Genomic DNA, 24,182 nt, shown 5'->3' with positions numbered 1-24,182 from the left:
GAAGTAACCAGGACAGGCATTGTATTGTGTTGCTGCCACCTAGTGGTGAGAGAAGAGAGGACACATTAAGGGAAAACGCTTGAGTGAGTTGATCTGTTTTATCAAAGGGCTCTACCACAGGCATCCTCAGCCATAGTTTCCATTCAGATCATCTGGGAGCCTGAAAAGTATCAGTGCCAGGATCCCAACCCAGAAGTTCAGATGCAATTGCTTTGAGGTGAATACTGGATATTAGAATATTCGTAAACTTACCAAGTGATTTTAATGTACAGCTAAGATTAAAAGCTCTACTCTAATTTCTTACACAGTCATAAAAACAGGTTCTGTACTTTGTCTGAGTATCCTTCATTTGAACATATGTAAAAGCAATCATTTGACAGTCTTCGCTGAAAATAAGCAAGGGAAACTTCTGAGTCTTGTTCCTGAAAGGAACAAGGAGAGATGAAAACAGCTGAGAACTCAGACCACCAGGGGAGCCCCCCCCCCGCCCCGGTTCTAGAGAATGGGTGATCTTGGTGAAGCCACTTAGTGTGCAATGAAATCATTTCATATACTGCTTTATTGAAAACTAATTCTAGGGCCCGGAGAGATGGCTTAGTGGTTAAAAACACTGGCTGCTCTTACAGAGGACCTAGGTTTGAATCCCAGCATCCACATGGCAGCTAACAACCATCTATAACTCCAGTTCCACTGGATTGGACACCCTCTTCTGTCCTCTGTGGGCATTGTGTGACACAGGTGTACTTACAAACATCCAGGCATAACACTAATACACATTAAATTAAATTAAATTAAATTAAATAATTGTAAATGTAGAAGAAATTTACATTGCCAGGTACTTCAACAAACCTCAGTTGAGACCTTGAAGTATGAGGAGCATTTGGTCATAAGGGCTATATACAGAAAGAAAGGGATACCATTGATTAGAGATATAGCACTAAGCATGACCAGAGGAATTTTCAAAAGCTAGCAATGCACATCTTATTTTTTGTTGTTGCTGTTTGTTTGTTTGTCTTTTTGAGACAAGGTCTCTCTGTAGCCCCAGGTGACCTAGAACTCACTATGGAGACCAGGCAGGCCTCTATCTCACAGAGATCTACCTGCCTCTGCCTCCTGAGTGCTGGGACTAAAGGAGTGTGCCTCCACGCCTGGCTGTAATGTAATGCATGTTTTAATTATTGTGTGAACTGAGTGTAATTAAAATGCTTAATAGGATGATGCTCCAGTAGTTTGAAAAGGAAGCTGGATTCAATTTTTCCTTCTTTTCATTCTGTTCTGTAGATGTCTCAGATGTTAGCTCACAAATTTATTAGTTTTTACTATCAAAAAGTTTAGTCACATCTTGAATGGAAATTCTCTTTACTGTTCCATGAAAACAAAGTTTTTCTACAATTCTTTACCTAAAAAACTCAGTACTTCCCCACCAACCACACTTTCCCACATCATCCATCTTATTTATCTCACACATATCAACCAACATGTAATTACCCATCCTAGAATTCCACCTCCCTTAAAGCCTCAAATATAACTACGTGTAATTTGTGTGGGTTATTTGTTAGCCTCTAAACATCTCTCGAGTCTTCTTCCTATGTTTACTCTCAGACCAGCACCAGCTCTAATCTATGCTGTCACAGCAGTATCTTCTTGCCTTCCACCTGACTGTTGTCTACAGCAGTTCCACTTCACAGATAGAATGACTCATTCAAAGTTCACATATGCGATGCTGTTCTCCAGTTTGCTAATGAATGCCTCTTTTTCACCCTTCCTAACAAGGCTTTGTTACCGGATTCCTACTTCAAAATAAAACTAATTTCCCACTCACTTAACCCCAAAGATCTGCAAATCACCCATCCTCCTCTTCACCCTGGGATTAGTACTTTTGTTTTGATTTTTGTTTTTAAGATGAGGTCTCACTACGTCACCCTGATTGTCCTGGATCTTGCTATGGTAGACCAGGCTGGCCTCAATTTAGAGATCCACCTACCTCTGATTCAGAAGTGCTGGGATTAAAGGTGCACACCACCATGCCCAGTCTGCCTATCTTTATTTACTTGGATAAATGCTCCTTTATCCTTCTTGTTTCTGTTTGGTGATCACTCCACCCAAGAAGCCCCAAGAAAAGTACACACTGCTGAAGTGATTATTTTCCTATGCAATTCCATTATATCATTTTTTAAAATCTGAATTACTTATCACTCAATATATCCTGTTTGTCTCCTCAGTATGCCCTCAGAAAAATAACCAAACATAATGATTGTACCTTTGTTCACTAGTGCATGGAACTGTGCGTAATACAGAGCAAGTATTCAACAAGTACAATGACTATGCTCACAATGTACACCTACAAACTGGAAAACTGTCTCTTAACAAGATTAAATAACAGATAATACATTCAACATTCTATGTGTGTAGCCATAAAAATCAATTCTGACTTTACACATACATACATTACCCACAAAATCTTGATGAAGGTTTAACAGCCACTAATATCCATGAGTTTTGGGACCTTCAGCTGTAAATACAGACTAATCAATTCAACAAATATTTTTCTGACTATTGAGGGCCAAGAAGTGTTTTAAGTACTTAAAACATAGCAGCGCCCCAAAGGCCTTTGTTGATCTTTAGTTCTAGTGGGTAGAACCAACAATAGAAAGATACATATGCTGAGTGGAACTGTGGTAAGAGAAAGAGGAATATGCGAGAGTGTGATAGAGTGCTGTTCTACATGCAGCTGTCTTGGGAGATTTTCTTTAAGAATCGTTCTTGAACAAATTTGAATGGAACCATGTGCATATCTGGGAGGAAGAATGTTCCAGACAGAGGGAATGGCAGTACAAAATCCTCAAAATGGGAGCTTGCTTGGCATGGCCAGAAGAACACAAGGCCAGAACATTGGAGAAGAGTGGGAAAGACAAGCACAGAAAAGAAAAACAGGAAATGTAGACAACTATTAGATGAGGTAGAGAAATGTCTCCTGAGTTGCAGTCATAAACATAGTTTCAACACCTATTAATGTAACCGAGCAAGAATCTCTGAGCACAATTATCTTTTTCTAGAGTTTTTACAAGGCTCATATAAGATTGGATGTGAGAAAGGGTTCATAAACAGAAGAAAGGTGTCCAGCTCAGCACAGCACAGGGAGCAGAAGTCAAACAACATTTACAAATGACATGACCCCTGGCCTCAGTGTCTATAACAGCTGACAAGAATGAATTTTTGTTCTGAAGAAATTTAGAGCAGTAGACTTTGGAGAAATTGACATGAATAAAATGACTCATTTCAGCATAATGCGTGATGTGATAATGATACATAGAAAGCTATCAAGAAAGAGTTAATTTACAGTTCTGAGAAGCAACAGCTTCTGTCAGAAGATTTTCTTTCCATAGGCTGAAGAATGTGTCAGCTTTCACGAGAGGTTACAGGACATAAAAGAGTTAAAAGGGAACTAGAAAAATGTTTTACGTGAAAAATCAGCACACCACATACACAAATACTGCCGAGCAGGCCTATAGAAGCCATATATTACTTGCACCATGACCTACAACCACAAAGTAGAAGCAAGGTGAGCAAGAGGTGAAGGGGCTTCGGTCATCCTGTAACAATACCCAAAGCAACAGTGAGGCACTCCTAACAGGAAGACCCTGGCATCCCTGGTTGGAAACACACTCCTTCAAGGAATATCAGTGCAGAGCCCTGGGTACAAATCCCCAGTGATAAAGAACCACAGTAACAAAGTTAGAAGCTGCACTAGGAAAAACTGCCTTGAATACACTTTACTATCTCTAGAGGAATGGTGTATTTTCACATAAACTTTAATAGCTTTTCAATTCCAAGATGTTCGGTAAGTTGAAATGGGTAATTCTTTTCATTCCAGATCTTTCTTTTCTTCTTCTTACACAGATCCTCTAAATAGATCCAGGTTCTGGATTAATGAACATTCTATCATCAAATGTAAAGACTTCTACTGACGTAGTAACAACTGTCCCTTAAAGCTACATGAGTTCAATACATCTGGAATCTTACACAGAAACCATTTGTGTACTACAAGTTGATTATCAGAAAAAAATGGATAATATAGTTATGCTAAATTTATTTCTATTTTTAAACCTCCTCCATACATAAATTATTAAACATCCCCTTTGGGAAGAGAAATCAACTCTTTAAGGCATATGATGACATAATTGCATGGGCGTTGGCTCACAGCCTTAGCTTTTAGCTGCAGGTTTGTGTAATAACTTTAATCTTCTCTAAAACTGGAGCAATGACACCAGAGGAAGTGATGGGATTCTATACCAGAGAAATGGAGAAAAGAATCATCAAACAGTGATATGAGAATACTTTTTAAAAATATCATTAAATCAAATAACATTTCCAAATCCCGACTTTGCTGAAAAATGCAGCTATATACATGATGTAAATTTATCCTCTCGTTGCTCTTAGAGTGATCGTGTTTAAGGTACCCGAGGTGGGAAAGGATGTTCTGGACATCAGAGCTGAAGTGAGACTGACTCACTTAGAGGTGAGGAATTATTTCCAGTTGATAATGTGCCCACAGGAATCCAGGCTATCCCGTGCATATCATTAAAAATCCTCACTTGATAATGGTAGGTAAGTTGAAGACAGTACAGAGCTGATGGATGTAATTTTCTGGGATGTTAGGGGAAGAAAAAGGCTCAACCAGGGCAAAGCACACACCATGTTGACCTGTTATCCCTGCCCTGCTTTCAATAAGTACATTTCATTTTTGCTAGATTTTCTTCAAGCCATGCCTTTTCCTTCAGCAGTGAGGTACTCTAAGGACTAATTTAGAAAGAAAACTCTAATTGAGCTCTTAAGTTAGCATGACAGAAATAAAAGACATTTTCATTCCTCTTTTGTTTCATAGATTAAAATAGATGGATTGAAAATATTTAATTATATTCATAAAAGCAGTTCTCTAATAACATAATACATTTTTTGAAGTTATTTGAGCACTTTCACATTCTCCCTTAACATTATTAGCCAGGGCATTTCTTGGGTGGAGATTAGTTATGATAATTAAAGCAGCAGAACTGTCTCTGCTTCTCCCATTCTTCTGTTCTGTCCTCACCACTAGGGCTACCAAAGTCCATTCTTGTCCCTTCTGTCAACCACCTCACCAGCTTTGTAAGTGGTCGGCCAGTCATCATTGCACCAGTCAGAATAAAAGCAATCTGCCTAAACACAGTTGCTGGTATTTAGATTCCTGATTAAAATCCCTGCAGTAGCTCCCTAGCCTTCAACACATCTCTAGCTCATTTCTCACCATCCCTCTTCTGATCACACTAAGTCAGTCCACAGCTCTCACAATTACCCTCATGTCTGTTCTTTAGTAGTCTTGAAACAGGCTATTTACCTATAAGCCCACTCTTCTGTTGTCTCCCTCTGCCTACCCCTCCTGCTCATCATTTTGTTCCCAGTTGAGATATTTCTTCCTCCTGTAAGCCCCCTGCCTACTGAAGAATGGGTCATGCATCATCCCTTTGTGCGTCTGTAGCATCTGTAATTCCTTTTCTATAGAATTTACCAGCGTGGTTATCATTTCTCATTTATGTAACTACTTGCTGTACCATACCATAAGCTTCTGAGTAGCAGGAAGTACATCTTTTTATTAAGAGAAATAGCAAATCTACAGAGGTGGTGCATAAATAAATGCAACGCAAACCTGGGTGCATGAGCTGAGTTCCAGTCATGTGAGCTCCAGTCCCAGTCTTCTCGATGTTCCCCTTACATGGTTTCCACGGTGTTTTACAGTATCCCTGTACCATGAGTGTGGTCTCCCACTCTGTAGCTCTTAGTCTTTTCAATTGCCTAGAATTCCTTGGTTTGTCTTTTATTTTTTATTATTTTTATTTTATCTATATGAGTGTGTTACCTGCATGTAGGTAAGTGCACCCGTGTCATGCAATGTCCGCGGAGGACAGAAGAGGCCTTCGGATCCCCTGGAACCGGAGTTACGGTTAGTTGTTAGCTGCCATGTGGGTGCTGGGATTCGATCCCAGGTTTTCTGCAAGAACAACCAGTGTTCTTAACTGCTAAGCCTTTTCTCCAGCCCCTTGGTTTGTCTTTTAAATTTACTTATGATAAGCCATGGGTTGGGGGGGTATTTTGTTTTGGTTTGTTTTTTTGCTTAAAGCTGTCTTCCATTTGTAGGGGAGCTACCCATTATTTAAGAACTTTTTTACAAAAGCATTTGTAAGAACTCTAGCTAGGAATAAACCCCGTGATTAAACAGGAATTGCAAGGTAATAGATCAAGGAACGTGAACAAGCTTGCTTCGGATAAAAGAAGTGGTGACAGATTGCTGTACTGTGAAAACAGCATTCTGCCACATATGTCATGAAACCGTCACCAAAGTGGTTTTCTGCTGAACAAAGTCCAAGGCAGCTTATATCGTAGATAAGATATTTTCAGAAGCAGAGCCCAAAGCACAGCTATTGTAGCCCACACTTAGAAAAACATGGAAAGAGTTCAGTTTTCATATAGCATGTGAAGATGGAAGCCAGATTCTTCCTGTAGTTAGGGACTAGGGGGTTTCTTTTGGTAGTAAAAAGTTTTCTTTTCATGGACCACAAGTTCTGTACTCTTTCACAATATATTGTGGGCCACTAAAAGAACCCTATGAGTCTCATATTAAACCTGCAGCAAGTTATAGAAGAGATTTTTTTATCATTCTTATGACCACCTTGCCATTTTAAAGGAAAATAATAATTTTATTATAGCACATACTCTGTGAAAGACCATAACTTTTTAATAGACTTGTAAAAAGGAAGTATAACCTTTTCAACATTCTGCCTCATTGCTGGATGAATCCATTCCACTTTCTTGTCACACATAACAGATGCCCCAGGGCCTAAACAGTGGTCTCACACATGGGAAGTGGGAAGAGCACTCCAATTCAGCCTTTTCCCTAAATCTGAAAATCATCGTGACTTCACTCAGGACTACTTCTAGCTTACCCTGTTCACTCCTTTCCCACCTCTTCAAACTCCCAGTCCTCACAACGTGGATCTTACTACAGTTCTGATGACATGTTGATGTCATCTCTATAGTTTCCATTTGATGCTAAGAAAAAAAGTCAGCATAAACACTCTAATGTTTATAACAATCTGTGTTCACATGATCATGCATGTTGGTTCAGCATCATTAAAGGTTCTGTTGAATAATGATTTTCCTAGAATATAAAGTGTCTCATTTTGCGCCTAACCTTAATAGTATAGTTATAACAGTTGAGTAAGTCTTTGATCTCCTTTGGTAAAAGAAAAGAAAAGAAAAAAGAGAAAAAAGAAACTAGACGTGTGTGTGTGTGTGTGTGTGTATGTGTGTGTGTGTGTGTGTGTGTGTTAATATTCATTTGCTTCTTTGACCTTTTGTCTTAAAACACAGTATAACCACCATCAACCAACAACCTGAGGCAGAGTATAAGGAAAGCTAATGCTGCCATTCTCAGGAAACTTGTGTCCTCCGTCTAGAACAATGTGGCCATAAAGCTGTAATCAGCTGTCCACTGAGATCTGGAAACTACACAGCATAAGCTGCCTGACAAGGAGACAGACAGCAGTGCTTGTTAACTTCTGTTTCCTGAAAACAGGCCGTTTTTTAAAAACTGCCTAAAATCATAGAATATGATTATCTATCACTCCAAAAATTTTAAACCACAATAATGAAACCTGAAAACACAGTGTCTGATATTTACTGTTACTTTCCCACTTAATCTCAGTTCCTAAAAAGTAAGGCCTTATGGGCTGAGAGAAGACTCAGTGGCTGTTCTGACAGAAGACCCAGGTTTGAATCCCAGCACCCCCATGGCAGCTAACAACCTGTAACTCCAGGTCCAGGGGATCTGACGCCCCCTTCTTTCCTCCACAAATACTACATGACACAGGTGCACTTACACCATACGGGCATAACACTCATACACATAAAATAAAAATAAATAAATAAAAATTGTTTTTTTTCAAAAAGGCCTTATAAATGGAAGCATCTTTAATACAAACAAGTAATTACATCAAGGGAATGAGCTACAATTTTCTAAAAGCCCATAAACTGCCTTGGATATGTCTATAACTACTAGTTAAATCTAACAGTGCATCATCAGCATGTTTGAGGCCTTCCAAATAAAAACTTTCTCTACTGGATGAATGTTTTTTAAGTTTCTCAGAACTAAACCTATGGATTAGAGATGCAGCTCAGAGGTAAAGTACCTATCTAACATATGTGTGTTCAAGGTCCTGGGTTTGGTCCCCAGTATTACAAAAATCAAATTAAAGAAATCATAATTAAATAAATTTGGAGTAAAATCACTCAAAACCTCTCATGAAACCTATAAACTTGAACTGCATTGCCAGGAAATCACATGAACATAATTTTATGTTAGAAGAAATTTATTTTAGAAGAATTTTAGAATGATTTTCAAAAGTCCTCAGAAGTTCACCCAATGACATAAGCAATAAGAAAGATTATGCTGGACTGTGCACTCTTAAGGACAGGGAAATGTTTTGTCAATTTCTTGTGTGTCTTGAGTTTGACATCACCAGTGAGCTCGGGATACAGTAAGCATTTTTTATTGTAGGATGAAAATGCATACACCGATATTTTAAAAGAAAACATCCTGTTTCTCTCTCTCCTTATCTTCTTTCTTTCTTTTCTAAACATGCTTTCCCAATACTCTGGGTTGCCCCAAATTTTGGGTTTATTTACCTTTTCTCTGAAGTTCCCTATCCCTCCCTACCACATGGCTGTTAGTCCCTCACATGTCTGACCTCCATGCCAGCACTAAACGACCACATCTCTATGACTTTTCGCCTTCCCCCCTCCATTTTCCTCTTCAAGGGAGCTGCTGAAATTTACGGCTTGTCCACCCTGAGGAGGGATAGTTCTTTAAATCTAAATAAAATTATCCAAAACTTAAAAAATAAATAAAATTTCATCATGAAGTAACATTGCATTGAATCTGAGAGAAAATGGTTGAAAAATATTTCATGTAGCAACTATATTTAGAGACTTATATAGTAAGGATTCTCCTTGGAATAGAACAAATGGGGTCTTTAAATTCAGAGCTTAGAAATCATGATTAGTAAGAGAGCTTTGTGGAAAATCTGAACATGGGCTTTTAGTCAAGATCTCAGCTATCTCTTGAGAATGACCCGTCTAACCATGTCAGCTTTTGGCATGTTCAGTAGAGTCCAGATATGCCAATGAATTCAAAACAAGATGAATCTTTATGTGCAGTAGAAGAATTCGTTAAAATCAGGAAAAAGTCACTTCACGCCACGTGAAATGTGTTTTCCCTTCAGAAGGCATGGAGGGAAAGGAGACCTAAAAGCAGGTGGCTAAATCAATCTACAACAAACATTTTGACAAGCTCCCACCAACATAATGCACGGCATCAAAACATCTGCACATGATTCAAGGATATCTTCTCTCAACAAACAAGACACTGGGCATGCAGCATGTAGTGAAGTTTTATTTTCTCTAGAAGGCAATTAGCAAATTGCTCACATTTTGATGCTGAAAGAATACTTCAGCACGAACAGATGGAAATTTTTAAAAATCTGCAAATGGCAAATATTAGGAATTACAGACATTGATTTAACTTTCATCAAGCAAATGAGAACTGCAGAATATGAACGCCTCTTTCTATAATTAAACACGTAATTAAATTCATATTCATTGTAGCTCATATTTCTTCCCACTTCATTCTAAATGTGTAGGCATTCTAAATGAGAGCTCAGCTCCACACAGAAAGGGTCTTCCATGACAGATAGATGGCACCGAGTTAGTTCCCCAAATGAGCTTGCTGTGGTGTTGTTCTTGCACTTTCACAGCACCATGCAGGCTGCAACAAGGAATCGTAAGAGATTGGCCTTGTGTTGGGACAGATGGAGAGAACAGCTGAGAGAGGGACACAGCCAGTTTATTCACTCCATGTGAACAGGACAAATCATATTTAGAAGGATTCTTGGGAACATTTAGTCTAAAAAAAAAACAGAATGTAAGTGATTGAGACAGAAGAGAATGGAATAACTGTGTTTTGCGTTGCAGTGTCCCTTACCAACATCTTTGCCTAGCTCCTGAAACCAGAGGGTCATCTGTGACCTACACACAAATTGCAATAGGCACTTGGGAAATATACTGATTTTCAAATTTAACACCAATAACAATCATTGTAATGTACTACGGAACGGAACAGTGAGGTTCAGTAAATTGTTCTTTCCCTCAGTCTAAACTGAGGCGATTTGATCTACTTGTGAAAATAGGAAAGATAATTAGGATCTCATTTTCAAAAATTCTAGAAATAATCTGAGAAATCTTTCTTAATCTCACTTCATAAAACCTTCAAATGGAACTTTACTCTTTAAAACCCAAACACTCCATTTGGTATGCTTTGCCAACTTCTAGTGGCAAATGTATATTAAACCCTTCTTCACAAGTTTTCAAAATTGAAATCAGAGGTAATAAATATTTCAAAGGAGTTAAAGAAAAATTAAAGATGTTTTTACAACTTTCAAAGGGTGGATGCACATAAAAATGTCTAAGAAACAAATAAGGAAAAAAGCCAAGGTCATACTCAGAGTCAGACACTAGGCCATCTTCATTTCTTCTAGTGGAATAACAGAGACATCTCTACCCATGTTAATAGAAACTAGTTTTCTTTCTATTTTAGTGAAACAGGACTTTTTATTCCATAATAAAAATTATCAAACTTATCAAGAAAAATCCTTAAAGAACTGAAGTTTTATGGTTTATGTTTCTTAGATATTTGATCAGTGTTTGAGAGTTGCTATTACATTTTATTTAGTAAATTTCAGAAGTAACTACTTTCTTCTCAGACACAAACAGTAAATACAAATAATATCTACCAACCAACTATTTTAAGCATATGTGTCTTCATTCTGCTGCAGAAATCAGCAAATAAGAACAGCAATTTCTGAATTTCAGATGGATTACTTATTCAGAAACCATCTTGAAGACAAACCTTGACCTTCTGAAATGGATATTGTTAACCAAAGAAAAATGGCAGGTACACAGGCTTTAATCCTCTCCACCCAATAGGAGAAAGATGTTCTGTACAGAGAGCTGTTTTCATTTCTAACTCACTTAAATCATCTCTTCCAGATACTTAGTTTTTAAACTGCAGTACTAAACCCAAGCCCACTGGTTTAATGCTGAGATCATAAAATACTTGAAGAAAGCATATGCATATTTTATTAAAGCATATTTTATTCAACGGTTTACCTAAAAAAATGAACAACTCTGGATAAGATGTTTGAATATTAAATTCTTATTTCTTGTAGCTCATATTTTTCCTGATTATTCCTAAGTTTATGCACACCGAATTTCAGCAGAATATATTGATGACATTTTTAATTACATGTATTTAAAAACTCATTTCTTACAATGCTGTTTTAGGAATTTATTAAGGATTCAAGAGAATTCAGTAGATGAGAAAGAGCTAAGCCATAGTTAATAAATATATAAACCATTGCATATATTAACTCATTAAAGATTTTGGTTTAAGATTATAAGAAATAAGATATTTATAAGCAAAATGCTGCTAGGTTCTACTGTGAAAGTGTATTCAAGGGAATAAAAATAAGCAGTAATAATGAGTGAAAAAAATTTCCCACAGCTGTACTCAACTACTCGAATTTTGCTTGAAGGATTCACATAGTCAGTTATTTATGGATGAGTCTTTAAGCTCTACATTTATCCCTTCCAATACTTAATGTAACAACTATAGGAATTTTTGATTACTTAAGAATGATCTATATATCTCAGTTACCAAAATCTGGTCAGATCATTGTCTTATATCTAGAGCCAAAAAGATGTTTAAGTATCGTGGCTGGAGGCAGGAGAGACACAACCTATGCACCTAGTCTGGTTGAGGGTTAGTGGATTCTCACTGCAGCGAAGTCAGAAATGACTGACATTGTGCGGGACAAGTGATGACAGGTCCTGCTATCGTTCAGGAATCATGCACTAAAGCTGATACTCAAGTAACATAGATAACCCACATTTAGATAACTCTCTTCACAGATAATACCTTATTGAATATTTCAACACAATCAAAATTTATATTAGCTATGAACTTAGACTTCTTCCAAGAACAATGAAAGTGGGGAGTTTGTTTTGTTCTTGTTCGTTCATTTTCTTTTGTGAGACAGGTCTTGACATGTAGCCTTATCTGGCCTGGTACTCACTATTTAGCCTAGGCTAGCCTAGAATTCCAGTCAATCTTCCTGTCTTACCCTCTCGAGGGCTACAATGACAGGTATATGCCACCATGTCTGGCTTTGTTCTTTGTTTTAAATGTCACTGTTGAATCATCATTGTTGCAGTGCCACAGCGTTTACAGAACCAGTGTACAAATATCAAGCTGTTGACAAGTTCTCAAAGCCTACTTAAATTACTCTGTAGATGTTGGATGAAAAGGATAAGAAGTGAAGGAAGATGTAAAAGGAAGAAGAAAAAGAGGTGAGCGAAAAGAAAGAAGGAGGGAATCGTTTCTAGAGCATTTACCTGTGTAGCAGAACCACAGAATCAATCAACAATGTAAAGAAAAACAGCCGAATCCTTTCACTGCCCCCGGCACCTGTGGTCCAACACAGCTCTGCAATCCCACAAGCCCCCTATGAGCTCCACAGCAGACAACCAAGAGACACCAACATATAAAACAAAGAACGTACACAGATTCGGTGGAACTCCCAAAGACAAATGCTATCATGACTACCGAGCTAACATTCGTGGCAAGAAATCGTAAGATACTTGAAGAAATTAAACATATATTTCAGGCAATGTTTACCTCACTTTTCTTGGCGAAGTCCTTGGGTACCTTTTCTAACCCTCAATGTCTTCTCTGAAGAGGGTGTTCAGCTTTTCTGATTACTTCCCTTTTACTTGGGGATTTCAGAGTTGTGAACAAGTAAATGATGACCAGGTAAGTGCCAGCTCTGGGCATGTTGGCTCACAGATGTTGCCCTGTGTTCCTGTATCTGCTGTGTATCTCAGAGGTTGACCCCTTCTGGCTGTACCTCCCAGCTAGGAGATGGGTGAGAACCTAGGTGGTTTATCCTCACTCCTTTCCAGAAGCAGGTGGATTCTGCATGTCATCGACTCTGGCTCCCATTAGATAGCCTGTACCTCTGGTCTGCAGCAAAACCTCTTTGTTCTTGAGTTGGGGGTATATGATTGTTCCACTTATCTCTTGGTTGATCTAAGAAGATCTGCTCTTGACTCGCACTGCAATCTGAGACCACGCTTTGCTTGACCAGTGTTTAAATTCTCTTGAGGGTTAAATATGCTCAGACCTCTCCTGTGAGGTGCACCTCTCTCCTGACTGCCCAAATGGTCTTAACGGCCCTCTGTCTCTGATTTATTGCTATACCTGCATCAGCTCTGATTCTCAATGGCATCAACTAAACTCTGGAACACAAAGCCTTTGGACCACGGGCTTCTGCTTCTGCTTCCTTTTTTTATCCTTTCTGATCCATATGCAGTTCAGTTCCATTAATTTCACCAGTCTATGCAGCTGCCTCACCATTGTGGAGTTGATTTCTGAATGTTGATACCTGCAGATCTGCAGCTCAGAACTATTTTACAATGATCTCTTACTCTCTGTTCTAGTTTCATTTTGCTGCTATGACAAACACTATCATCAAATGCAATTTAGAGGAAGAAAGGGTTTATTTCAGCTTGCAGGTCATAGCACATCACTGAGGGAAGTCAGGGCATGAATTCAAGCAGGACCTTAAAGCTCAAACTATGGAGGAATGCTGCTTTCTGGCTTTCTCACAGGCTTAACTATCTTTCTTACACAGCCCAGGACTATCTGCCCAGGAAATGATGCTGTCCACTGTATGCTGGCCCTCCTACATCAGTGAATGAGACAATCCCAAAGACATTCCTACAGGCCAGCCTAAGCTGGGAAATCTCTCAACTGAGGTTCCCTTCTCAGGCCGTGTTAAATTTTTAGCTAAAGCTAAGTAGGATGCTCTCATTTAAAGTAAATCTTAAGATATACCTTGAGCAGAATTTTGGACAAGGGCAGTACTAAATTTTACCTTTTTTAATCTAAATCTCTTGAGAAAGGGTCTCCCTGTAGCCTCAGCTGGCCTGGAACCTGCTATATAGACCAGGCTGGCCTCCCAAATCCTGGGATTAAAGGCATGCATTGCCGCACCTGGCCAAAAGTTTACATATTAATGCTACTAAGAAAAAGAGAAAAATAATGTATATATCCTGCATGATTGGCCTTCCTTTAATGTTTTCTCTCAAAGAATATCTAATAAGATCTAACATCAGACAGGAAGGTGGTAAAAAGCACACGCAAATTAGCAACCCTGCTCATAGGACACGAAATCAATGATGGCATTGTAACAAAAAAAGCTTAATATATCTGGACTGACTTCTTCCTATAAATTCTTTCATTATAGGCAAAAATAGTGCACAGCCTAAAATAATGAAATAGTAAATAATAATGGTAATAAAATATTTAAGATCACATTTAATTACTTCATATTATAAGCGAACAGTAAATATGTAACACTAGTGACTAATCTGGGTTTATACACTCTAATATTTACTTTACATTTAAGCACTGCTGTCAGTCTTCCTCTGTTTCTCAGGCTGTATGCTCACTGGAAATACGAAGATCGGGTTGTCTGGCTCAATATAAGTAACATCGGTAGACTATATTTTCCCTCAGTAGTACTCCAGTTCTTGAGTTTGGGGAAAGAATGGGCAAGCCCAGTACTGGTCATATTCCTCTAACAGTTTTCCACTCAAATGAGTTAGATTATCCCACTTTTTTCAGAGTCTTTTCAAGGATATCATGAATATAGTTAGGACCAATCCCAGTGTTATCTGTAGATAGCTATAGCCCCACCCCTAGCCTCCTTTCCAGCATTATCTTTAGAAGTATCACTGGGCTGTATACAGAAGGTTCTGTTTGGCCTGTCACACCTCTTCTAGATTCTCAAGTACCTGGGGCCCATTAACTGGAGAGCAGAATTCCAGGATGCCTGGTTACTTCAACCCGTCCTTCTGCTCAGGGCCCAAAGTAGCTCTGTAGCCATCATGAACTGCCCCTCAGTCACTCTGAGACAGATACCTCAGCATAGAGACACATCATTGATTGGTCACTGCTGGCCTAAAATCCTAGACCGTACACAAATCCAACCTGAGTACTTCCAGTGTTACATCTATATCCTTTCTCTTTTTTTTCAGGAATTGAGAAATCAAGAAATGTCTCCCAACCCCACACAGATCTGACTAGTTGCCCTATGATAATAACTTTGAGTCCTGATGTCTTTGCAGACAGAACACATCTCTTCCTCTTCTATTCCCTCTCTCTACTCCCCATCTCCCTACCCTGCCATCCCATAATGTACAACCTATGGAAAACTTTAGCAAGCTTTTTACATTCAGCAGTTTTCAGTCAGTGCTCTGAAATTTTGACAGAAATAGTGTTCCTAAAAATAGTTACATGTTAAGTTCATTTTAAATAATCCTTCTTAAAAATTATTTTATTTATTTATTCAATCTGTGTGGTTGTTTTGTCTAATGTATGTAAGTGAACCACGTGCATGAAACGTCTGTGGGAGCCAGAAGAGAACGTCGGATCCACTGAATCTGGAGTTACAGATAGTTGTTAGCCACCATGTGGGTGTTGGGAATCAAAGCCTGGGCCACCGCAAGAGCAGCCAGTCTTCTTAACTACTGATCCCTCTTTCCAATTCCTTAAATTCCTTTCCTGTGTGCCCTACAATATAATTCCCCAACTTTTCCTTAGCTTGGAGTTGATCCAAGTCCTCAGATGTTCTACCCTCAAAGGTGCAGCATAGAAATTTTCACTCTGGGTACTGGAGAAATGGCTCAGCAGTTAAGAACACTGGCTGTTCTTGCAGGAGGCCCAGGTTCAAATCCCAGCACCCACATGGCAGCTAACAACTGTCTGTAACTCCAGTTCCAGGGTATCCGACAGCCTCTTCTGTCCTCCCCGGCATTGCATGACACAGGTGCAGTCACCGACACGCAGGCAATACATGCATACACATAAAAATAATAATAAATAAATTTTAAAGAAAAGAAAATTTCACTCTATCCCAGCAGGGCAGGAAAGCTTAAGAATCTGGTAAGAAACAATGCCACAGAGCCTGTTCCTTGATGTCCCTCCAACATGGCACATATCAGATAGTGTCACCCAAAGAGTCTTCAGTGCCCCCCGTTGGTTTCTTAGCATTACAATGGACATATGTAGACTATATCATTTGCTTTCTTTTGGTTTAAACTAACAGAACCCAGCCCCTACACTTAGCAGTATGTTTGTGAGTATGCATCAACAACGAGAAGACTACCAACATGGCAAAGTTATAGGAAACTGCATCATTGCCAATAATCATTCAAAACTGTAGAGATTTCCAGTTTCTTGTTCAGCTGGTCTTTTATACCAAGTACAAATATTTTTCCTAATTTTCAAAAGGCAGAAAAGCATTGTATGGAAATAGGAATGTGTAGAGTCTTTCTGGCTGCCAAGCACTGTAGTGAGCACTTTATAAACTAAGTCGAAATTCTCCGAACACTCTGACAGAAGCAAATAAAACAGGAGAACTCTGCTAGTTAAGCCTGAGCTGAGGAAAGGTTAAGACACTTGAGCAATGCTAGCTAGTAAAGGGCAGCACAGGAATTTCTACCTGACACAGCCTTTTAATGTTAGGAATATGCAAGAGAATGCAAAACCTGTAGTTTTGGGAGCAGAGTTAGAGCACCTTTCAGTTGTTCACAAGAACAACCACCACTAAACTCTGACTTAAGTATGGCATAGCCTTTTGCTCTGTTTTGGACATGTGCTTTTGTGGCTCTGAACATTATTTGAGAAAGAACTTGCTAATAGTTTGAGCAGATCTCACTTTAAAATCTTTATGTATGACTCAATAGACAGGTAGGTGTTACTGTGCTTGGCATGCAAAATTTAAATTCTTCAATTTTATATGAAAATGATTAGCATTTTCTCATAGAGTGTTACATATTCCTACATATATCTCTTGTGACTGTGGTATTTGGGGAGTTTTCAGAAAGAAGTATGAGATAACTTGGAGCACGATTACATTAGTACATAACATTTCATTAGTCCTCGCTGCTTGTCCAGAATCACCAGATCCTCAAGCAATTTCTCCCTTGTTTTATGCAAGTTTTTTGACTTCCCAGTGATGATCCCTTTCAGGCTCAGTGCCTTTGTTTTAGTTGGGAGCACACTTTGGCTCCATTTTCCCACTCTGAATCGTACTTTCTTTGCATCGTGTGTGTCACACAAACCTATAGGATTAGAATTCCCCCGTGGTCAATATTCATGGAAATTCTGATTATCAATAACTTCCATCTATTCAAACTATTGGGACACATCGGAGTTTGTCCTTCAAAGTTGTCTCATCATCCCTGCAGGAGACATACCACTCACTTTGACAGTGTCAACATCCATCAGGAAAGAACGGTTGTTGTATTTTAAATGTGTTGTGACAATGATATTAATTCCCTACGCAGTGCAGAAAGCTGCTGCTTCTACACTCAGGATTTCTTTCTTACTAGTCATGGCCTCTGCAATACATTTCAGACAGTAAGAAACTACTCTTGCCCTAAGGTCAGGATTCACCACAACATTTATAGATGTGAGAGAGTGCTGCTACAGCTAGTGACCTTGTTTGGATGCCAGATACCTGTTCATACTCTTCTGTCCTAGCTGATCCCTTGACCTAAATCCTCGGGCTCTATCAGTTCTTCCCCCTAAAATTTATATGTCTTGTCTCATTGCTATCTAAGCTATCATGACAGTATTTAAATGGTCGAGAAAAAGATTGTAGACATCTTCTGCTACATGGGCTTTTCTCATAAAATGTTGAAATAAACTTAAAAATTTATTGATATTATTCTAATGTGCTGTTATGGATTCTAAGCAACTGTCTCTTTTATAGGTAACATAATTAGGAGTGAATTAAAAATGCAGACTTTATGATTCCAATTAAACTATAGGCCACAATCCATTAAAAACAGATTACCCACATTAATTTAGATGTAAGGAAAAATAAACATGCCACAAGTTTAGAATTTTCAAAATAAATAAGTAACAATTTGAGATAATTTATGTTTAGCTAATAGTTTTATAAACACAATCTAAATTTTTTTACATTTTACCAGAGAAAAATTCTTAATTTTTACTTAAATTACCTAATTTTTACACATATATGTCATTCTTTATCTTCTTTCTTTACTTCACTCTACAAATATTTTTTTAAAAGCTTCTATAACATGTGAAAGACTAGAAGAGAGTCTATATTTGAGTTTTGAAAATATATTAGGTTTAAGAATGCCCCAAACTCAAAAATATTTTACTTGATGGATATTATTTTGTAAAATCAAATCAAATCTACTGACTGAAATGAACTTTAAGCAAACTGAGATTGCAGTATCATTGTAAAACCGCTCATATGAGTAGAACTTAAGAAAAAGTCATAGAAGATGGTGATTTCCCTTTTCTACAGCTGGGAGAGGCTGAAATGTTTCCCTGAAACTTGGGAATACTAAACACTCTTGCTGCTCAAGTCAGGAATGCAAGAATGAGAAAGATATGGGTTTGAATTTGGCATGTATGACATGGGTGAGCCCATGGGAAAGCACAGGAAAGATACCAAAACAATTAAGAAAGCCTTCAAGCCTTCTTCAGTACCTGGGGCCACAGAGAAGGTTAGAAACAAAGTAGTTAAAATAGAAGACTGAGGGCAAATCCAATCACAGAGTTGAAAGTATTATATTAATGACATAATTTAGCACCAGTATTCTAATGGATTGAGGAGATGCTGTCTTTTGCAGTTGAAGGCAATATTGCTGATAAAGATACTTACAGATGGTGCAGAAAGGAAATTCTCATCAGGATGTCTACAGAACACACAAAGCAGGGCAGCTAAGCTGCCGCTCTTCACAAAGAAACAAAAGTAAAGATACAAGAGAGAGCTTGGAGAGAAGCTAATATGTGGCAGCAACATACTTTGAAAATGAAGAGTTTAGTTCTGAGAAGATATAGCACGTGTGGGTTTAAGACAGAAGATGTGCCGTGATAGTCAATTTAAAATCAATCTCAAAAATAAGGACCTGATTGAAATATCTACATTTTCTTGTCTAGCTCATGCAGTTTCAAAGTCACCATGTCCTAGGAAAAGCTTTCTCGTTGAAAAGCTCTTGAGTGCCACATGTTAGCGTATTAAGAAGAAAATAGAAACAAGGTAGCCCATCAGCTATTCTGTTTTCTCCTGTGAAGTCTGGATCAGCAGAGTCTGATAGTTAAATACACTGGGGGAGACCTAAATATGAACTAAAGTAATGGCACCCTGAACCACTCCTGTTCACAGGAAGTCCTGGAGGAGAAATGAATTGAAAACACACGGTAAAGAAAGGAACCGGCGATGGCCTTGGACTTAGGGGTTTATGGAAGCCTTGTGTGTGCTGTTTAGGATCTATTTCTACTTGGATTTCACTGCATGCTGAAATGCTCATGGCCGAGCCTTACCGCCTCCACTTCAGCTGGGTCGTACCAGACGTTGATGTATGGATGCTGTAAGGCATCATCCACTGATATCCTCTTTGCTGGGTCAATCACTAGCATCTTTGACAATAAATCCCTGGCTTGGCTGGCTGAAACAATAAGAAAAAATAATTCATAAGATTTTTATTTTCATTAAGAGAATTTTCTGTATGGGGGACCAGCTAAGAAAGCACCTTTCTTTAAAGCATCCGGGAAATTTCTGGGTGTGTTTCAAAAAGAAATGCATTATATAATGTTTTATATCTCAAAGTCTGACATCATTTTGAGGGCACTTCGATGGTTATATGCCATGAATATGTGAGTATAATTATTTATTCAGAATCACGAATATCATTTATCTTCCATAAAGTTGGAATAAGCAAGGTAACCTATGCATGTGATCTATAAGAACCTAGGAAAGATGGAACAACAGGCCAAGGAAATGCAAAGTACATAATGAATCTGCAGAGATACAGGATGCACATGTGGATGGCTGTTAGAAGTCAACATTTGTACTTTCATGTTCTCATACATACAGTGGGGTTAGCACTCAAATTGACTTAGGAGCTTACATAGTCCAGATTTCTTATTTATTTACTTTGTATGTATGAGTCTCTTTCCTGTGTGCAAGGGCACTCATGCATGAAATGCCCATAGAGGCCAGAAGAGGGCGTTGGATCCCCTGGAACTAGAGTTAGCCACCATGTGGGTGCTGGGAGCTGAACTCAAGTCTTTGCAAGAGCAGCCAGTGTTTTTAACCTCTGAGCCAGCTCTGTAGCCCAATAGCCCAGATTTCTTACAGGCAATAAAAACAATCTGGAAAACATATGAAAAAAAAATAACATCATTCAATTACTGAATTTCACTTTAGCATTCTGTGTTCATCAGGCATTTAAGTCAATGGAATCCTGATTTGATGGAATCAAGTGGCCAATAACTAATGCCAGTCTCATACTACACCTGATAGTAATGAAAAGCTCCACATTACATACATGTTGTCATGGTGAATTTCGTGACTGGGGATAAGACTCGTTATACAAATACATGGTTTTTATCAGTAAGTATATTCATTTGATAATACTATTAGATTTTTAAGATTGATTTATTTTTATTTTGTGTGTATGAGTGCCCGCATGTATGAATGTGTACCATGTGCATGTGTGGTACCTATAAAGGTCAAGAGAAAGTGTTGGATCTCCTGGACCCAGAGTTACAGGTTGTTGTGAGCTGTCCTGTGGATGCTGGGAACCAAACAAACTCGAGTCTTCTTCAAGAGCAGCAAGTGCTCTTACCTGCTGAGCCGTCTTTGCAGTCCCTGAACATGTGAAAGTACATTGATTTCTGCACATGTGCAGGATCACTAGTGTGTCCTCTGCAAGAGCAGCCCGGGCTCTTAACCGGTGAGCCATCTCTCCAGCCCCATATTCCCAATTTTAAAGTATCACTGTGTATTGTTCTACTTTAAAGGAAATAGACACATTTTGTAATGAATTCCAATGTTTCATTTGTAGTGTAGTAAAATGTTTACAGGAAGATACATTTTTATCAAAATACTTGTTGGCAGAATTAACTTTTTTGTTATCAAATGTTCATATTAAGGCAACTAGGTGTGGTGGCACACGCCTTTAATCCCAGTACTCATGACGCAGAGGCTGCCTGGTCTCCATTAGCAAATCCAGGCCAGCTGCAGCTACAAGGAGACCTTGTCTCAAAAAGACCGGAAAAAAAAAAAAAAAAAGAAAGAAAAAGAAAAAGAAAAAAGAAAGAATTTAAAATAGTATAAATAAAATTCAGGAAATATAACTACCCTGCACGAACTAAAGGTGGTCTCTATGAATATGTGGAGCATTTTTTTTTCTCCTGCGGTTCTCTTTTATTTCTACTAACCATTTTCTGATAAACATCATTTTCTAAATTGATTATCATTATTTCCAAATAACCCTCTGAAGCTCACAAGAATAATAAAAGCTAAGAAAGACTTACAAATTCAAATTCTAACATTTTAATGACCTCCTAACAGCCTAATGGAACTGTTTATTTCCATGGTTCAAAGATCTCTTTGCTTTGTAGCTGACTTCGCACTCAGATTCATGTACCTGGCACTCCCAGACTCTTCGCTCAAGCAATCCGTATTTCTCTTAGATGGTCAGGGACTGAATGGTTCCTCACTGATCAGGGAATGAACCTCACTAATTCTGGATCATCTTATTGAAAAGCAATAGTCAGAACTATTGCAGGCAACAGTGAGATGTGCCCATGCCATGTCTTACATTTTTAGGTAAATGTGTTCTTTTCTTAATACAATAAGAACAAATTTTAACTTTGGCTGATTATATATTATCATAATTCAAAATGTGTCAATTTTACATCAGAAATGAATCACAAATATGTGTAGGAATCAATCTCATGATGAATTGTACTACACAGTATTGTACTACACAGTTTTCTGCTGGTGTTTTCATTCCCATTAAATAGTTGGTGAGGGCTTTGCTATCTCCATATTGTCACATCACCAGTGTTTTCAGAGGAAGGGATTGTTTTGCCTAGTATGTCAACTAGTGCCATGAAGGCAGGCATTCTAAAATACCTTTAGGTCTTTGATCTTCACATGGGCATTGCTCATAACTTGGCTGATGCTTTGGTCACTTAGAGACTACATATCCACAGAGAAAGAAAAACTTCCAACTGTGTATGGAGAATAAAGGGAAGATGCTGACCATCTTAAACCCTCTATCAGAATCTGGAGGAAGATGGAAGTGATGGCACACACCTTTAATCTCAGTGCTGGAGAAGCAGAGACAACTGGATCTCTGTGAAATCAAGGCCAGCCTGGTCTACATAGTGAGTTCCAGGCCAGCTGGGGCTACAGGGAAAGTTTGTTTCAAACAACACAATATAAAACAAAACAAACAACAACAAAAATCTGGAGGAGATGAACAAATCCCAGGAAACAGCACCACAGTTTAATTTTCTCTGTTTCATTGAAATCAACCTTAGTTATTTAAATTAAGTTTATAAATAAAGCCTGTAGATTATTAAATGCTATGAACACTTGAAATTAACCTCACAAATATAAGTTTACCTTTTTCTTCTTTGATAGTATGTATTTTAATATAACTTCTTATTATGTTTAACAGTTGTCAACCAGGCACTGTTGAAGGTGCTTCACAAAATACTAAATCAATGAAACCTCCCTCAAATTCTCAGCCGTCATTTGTTAAAGTAAGAAAGAAAAGGTTAGTTAAGTGGTAGAGGGTAACACAAACTACAGGACAGAGAGGTAGAATTTGAATCCAAGCTGAAGGGAACATATTTGTTCCAAAATTAGATTCTCAGGAATGTTCTAAATGATAATAAGAAGTAGAATATTATTATTTATCTTGCATTTAGTGCATTGGTGAATTTATTCTTTTTCAGTGCAATAGATACATTATCACTTCAGTTTAGTAAGTGAAGATTCTGAGGTTCGCTACTCAAGGAATACATCATCATAGAATGACTTACTAATGCAGATGCCTATAACCGAATAAAAAAATGTGTACATGAAATCTAGTTACTACTTCATAGTGAAGAAGTGGTGCTTAGATGTTCCATAAAATATAAGACACAGACACCTATGTCCACAAAACTTTACAACTGAAAACTTGCATTGAAAATATTTTCTATGTACTAAAAAGAATTGGATAATGTCTTCCAAGGACAGAACACTGACTTCTAAATTTATATATCAAAAATAATTTTAAGATTCTAAATAAACTCCTATGAAACAGTTAACCAAGAAAGCTTTTTGCCAGACATGCCTCTTCTTGAGTTAATTCAAAGGAGGACAGGTCTCTAATGGGTGGCTTTTCACTGTGTCTCACATACTGTGGTCCTCGACTGGTCCCGGGGCATTCATACCTTTAAGTTTATTGTGCTCAGAGTCCGCTGGGAAGAGGGAGTCTGGAAAGAGCTTGGGGAAGGTGAGTCCTGCATACTTGGGCCGATTCTCCACGTAGTTTCTTACTGTGGGTTGCAATTTCTTCATGAATTCTGGACAAGGTGTTCCTAGTTGCTCAATTACTTTGTTCCACTGGTCAATATCTGAGAATTGAATAGTTAAGGGAAAACAGAAGTGCAGTCCACTAGCTCTTGCCTTTCAATTATCAGGAGGCTGACTCTTGTCAGAATTAAGAACCATCAACCACACAGCTCGAATTCTAATAAACACCAAGGAGAAAAATGTGAAATAAAAACTGTCAGATAGTAAATCTTGGAATTTTAAATTTGGAACCTCTATGCTCTGAGAGAGCTAGTATTATTTAACAAAAACAGAATTATGATGTCTTTGGCTTATAAAAACTAAAAAACTATTCAAATAACACAAGAGAAATTAACTTTTATATAATCATGTGATTAGGATAAAATATAATGACAAATCATAAGAAAATGTATCATGCCTGGGAAGATGAAAGATTCAAATAGTGCAGGAAAAAATACCTTACTGAAATAAAATTTCATATACTCATAATACTAAGGATTAAAAAGAAAACTCTCGCTTCATCATAATATTTTAACTTGGTTATCACAATCATTTTTTTAGAATATCAAG

General features: G+C 38.0%; 1 protein-coding gene across 5 annotated transcripts in view; it reads right to left on the bottom strand.

Moving 5' to 3' along the window:
* Positions 1-24,182, bottom strand: part of Mapk10 (mitogen-activated protein kinase 10) — a 301,950-nt gene that overhangs the window by 29,589 nt on the left and 248,179 nt on the right. For all 5 annotated transcript variants that reach the window (XM_008851755.3, XM_008851753.2, XM_008851754.2 and 2 more), the window contains 2 exons: positions 23,492-23,674; positions 19,577-19,701 (listed from right to left, as the gene is read on the bottom strand). In XM_008851755.3, coding sequence (XP_008849977.1) covers positions 19,577-19,701; positions 23,492-23,674 — 308 coding nt within the window. The remainder of the gene's footprint in view (positions 1-19,576; positions 19,702-23,491; positions 23,675-24,182) is intronic.

Source organism: Nannospalax galili, unplaced genomic scaffold, assembly GCF_000622305.1.
Source record: "Nannospalax galili isolate Female #2095 unplaced genomic scaffold, S.galili_v1.0 scaffold405, whole genome shotgun sequence".
NCBI classification, from domain to species: domain Eukaryota; kingdom Metazoa; phylum Chordata; class Mammalia; order Rodentia; family Spalacidae; genus Nannospalax; species Nannospalax galili.
This window is presented reverse-complemented; position numbering and strand designations above follow the sequence as displayed.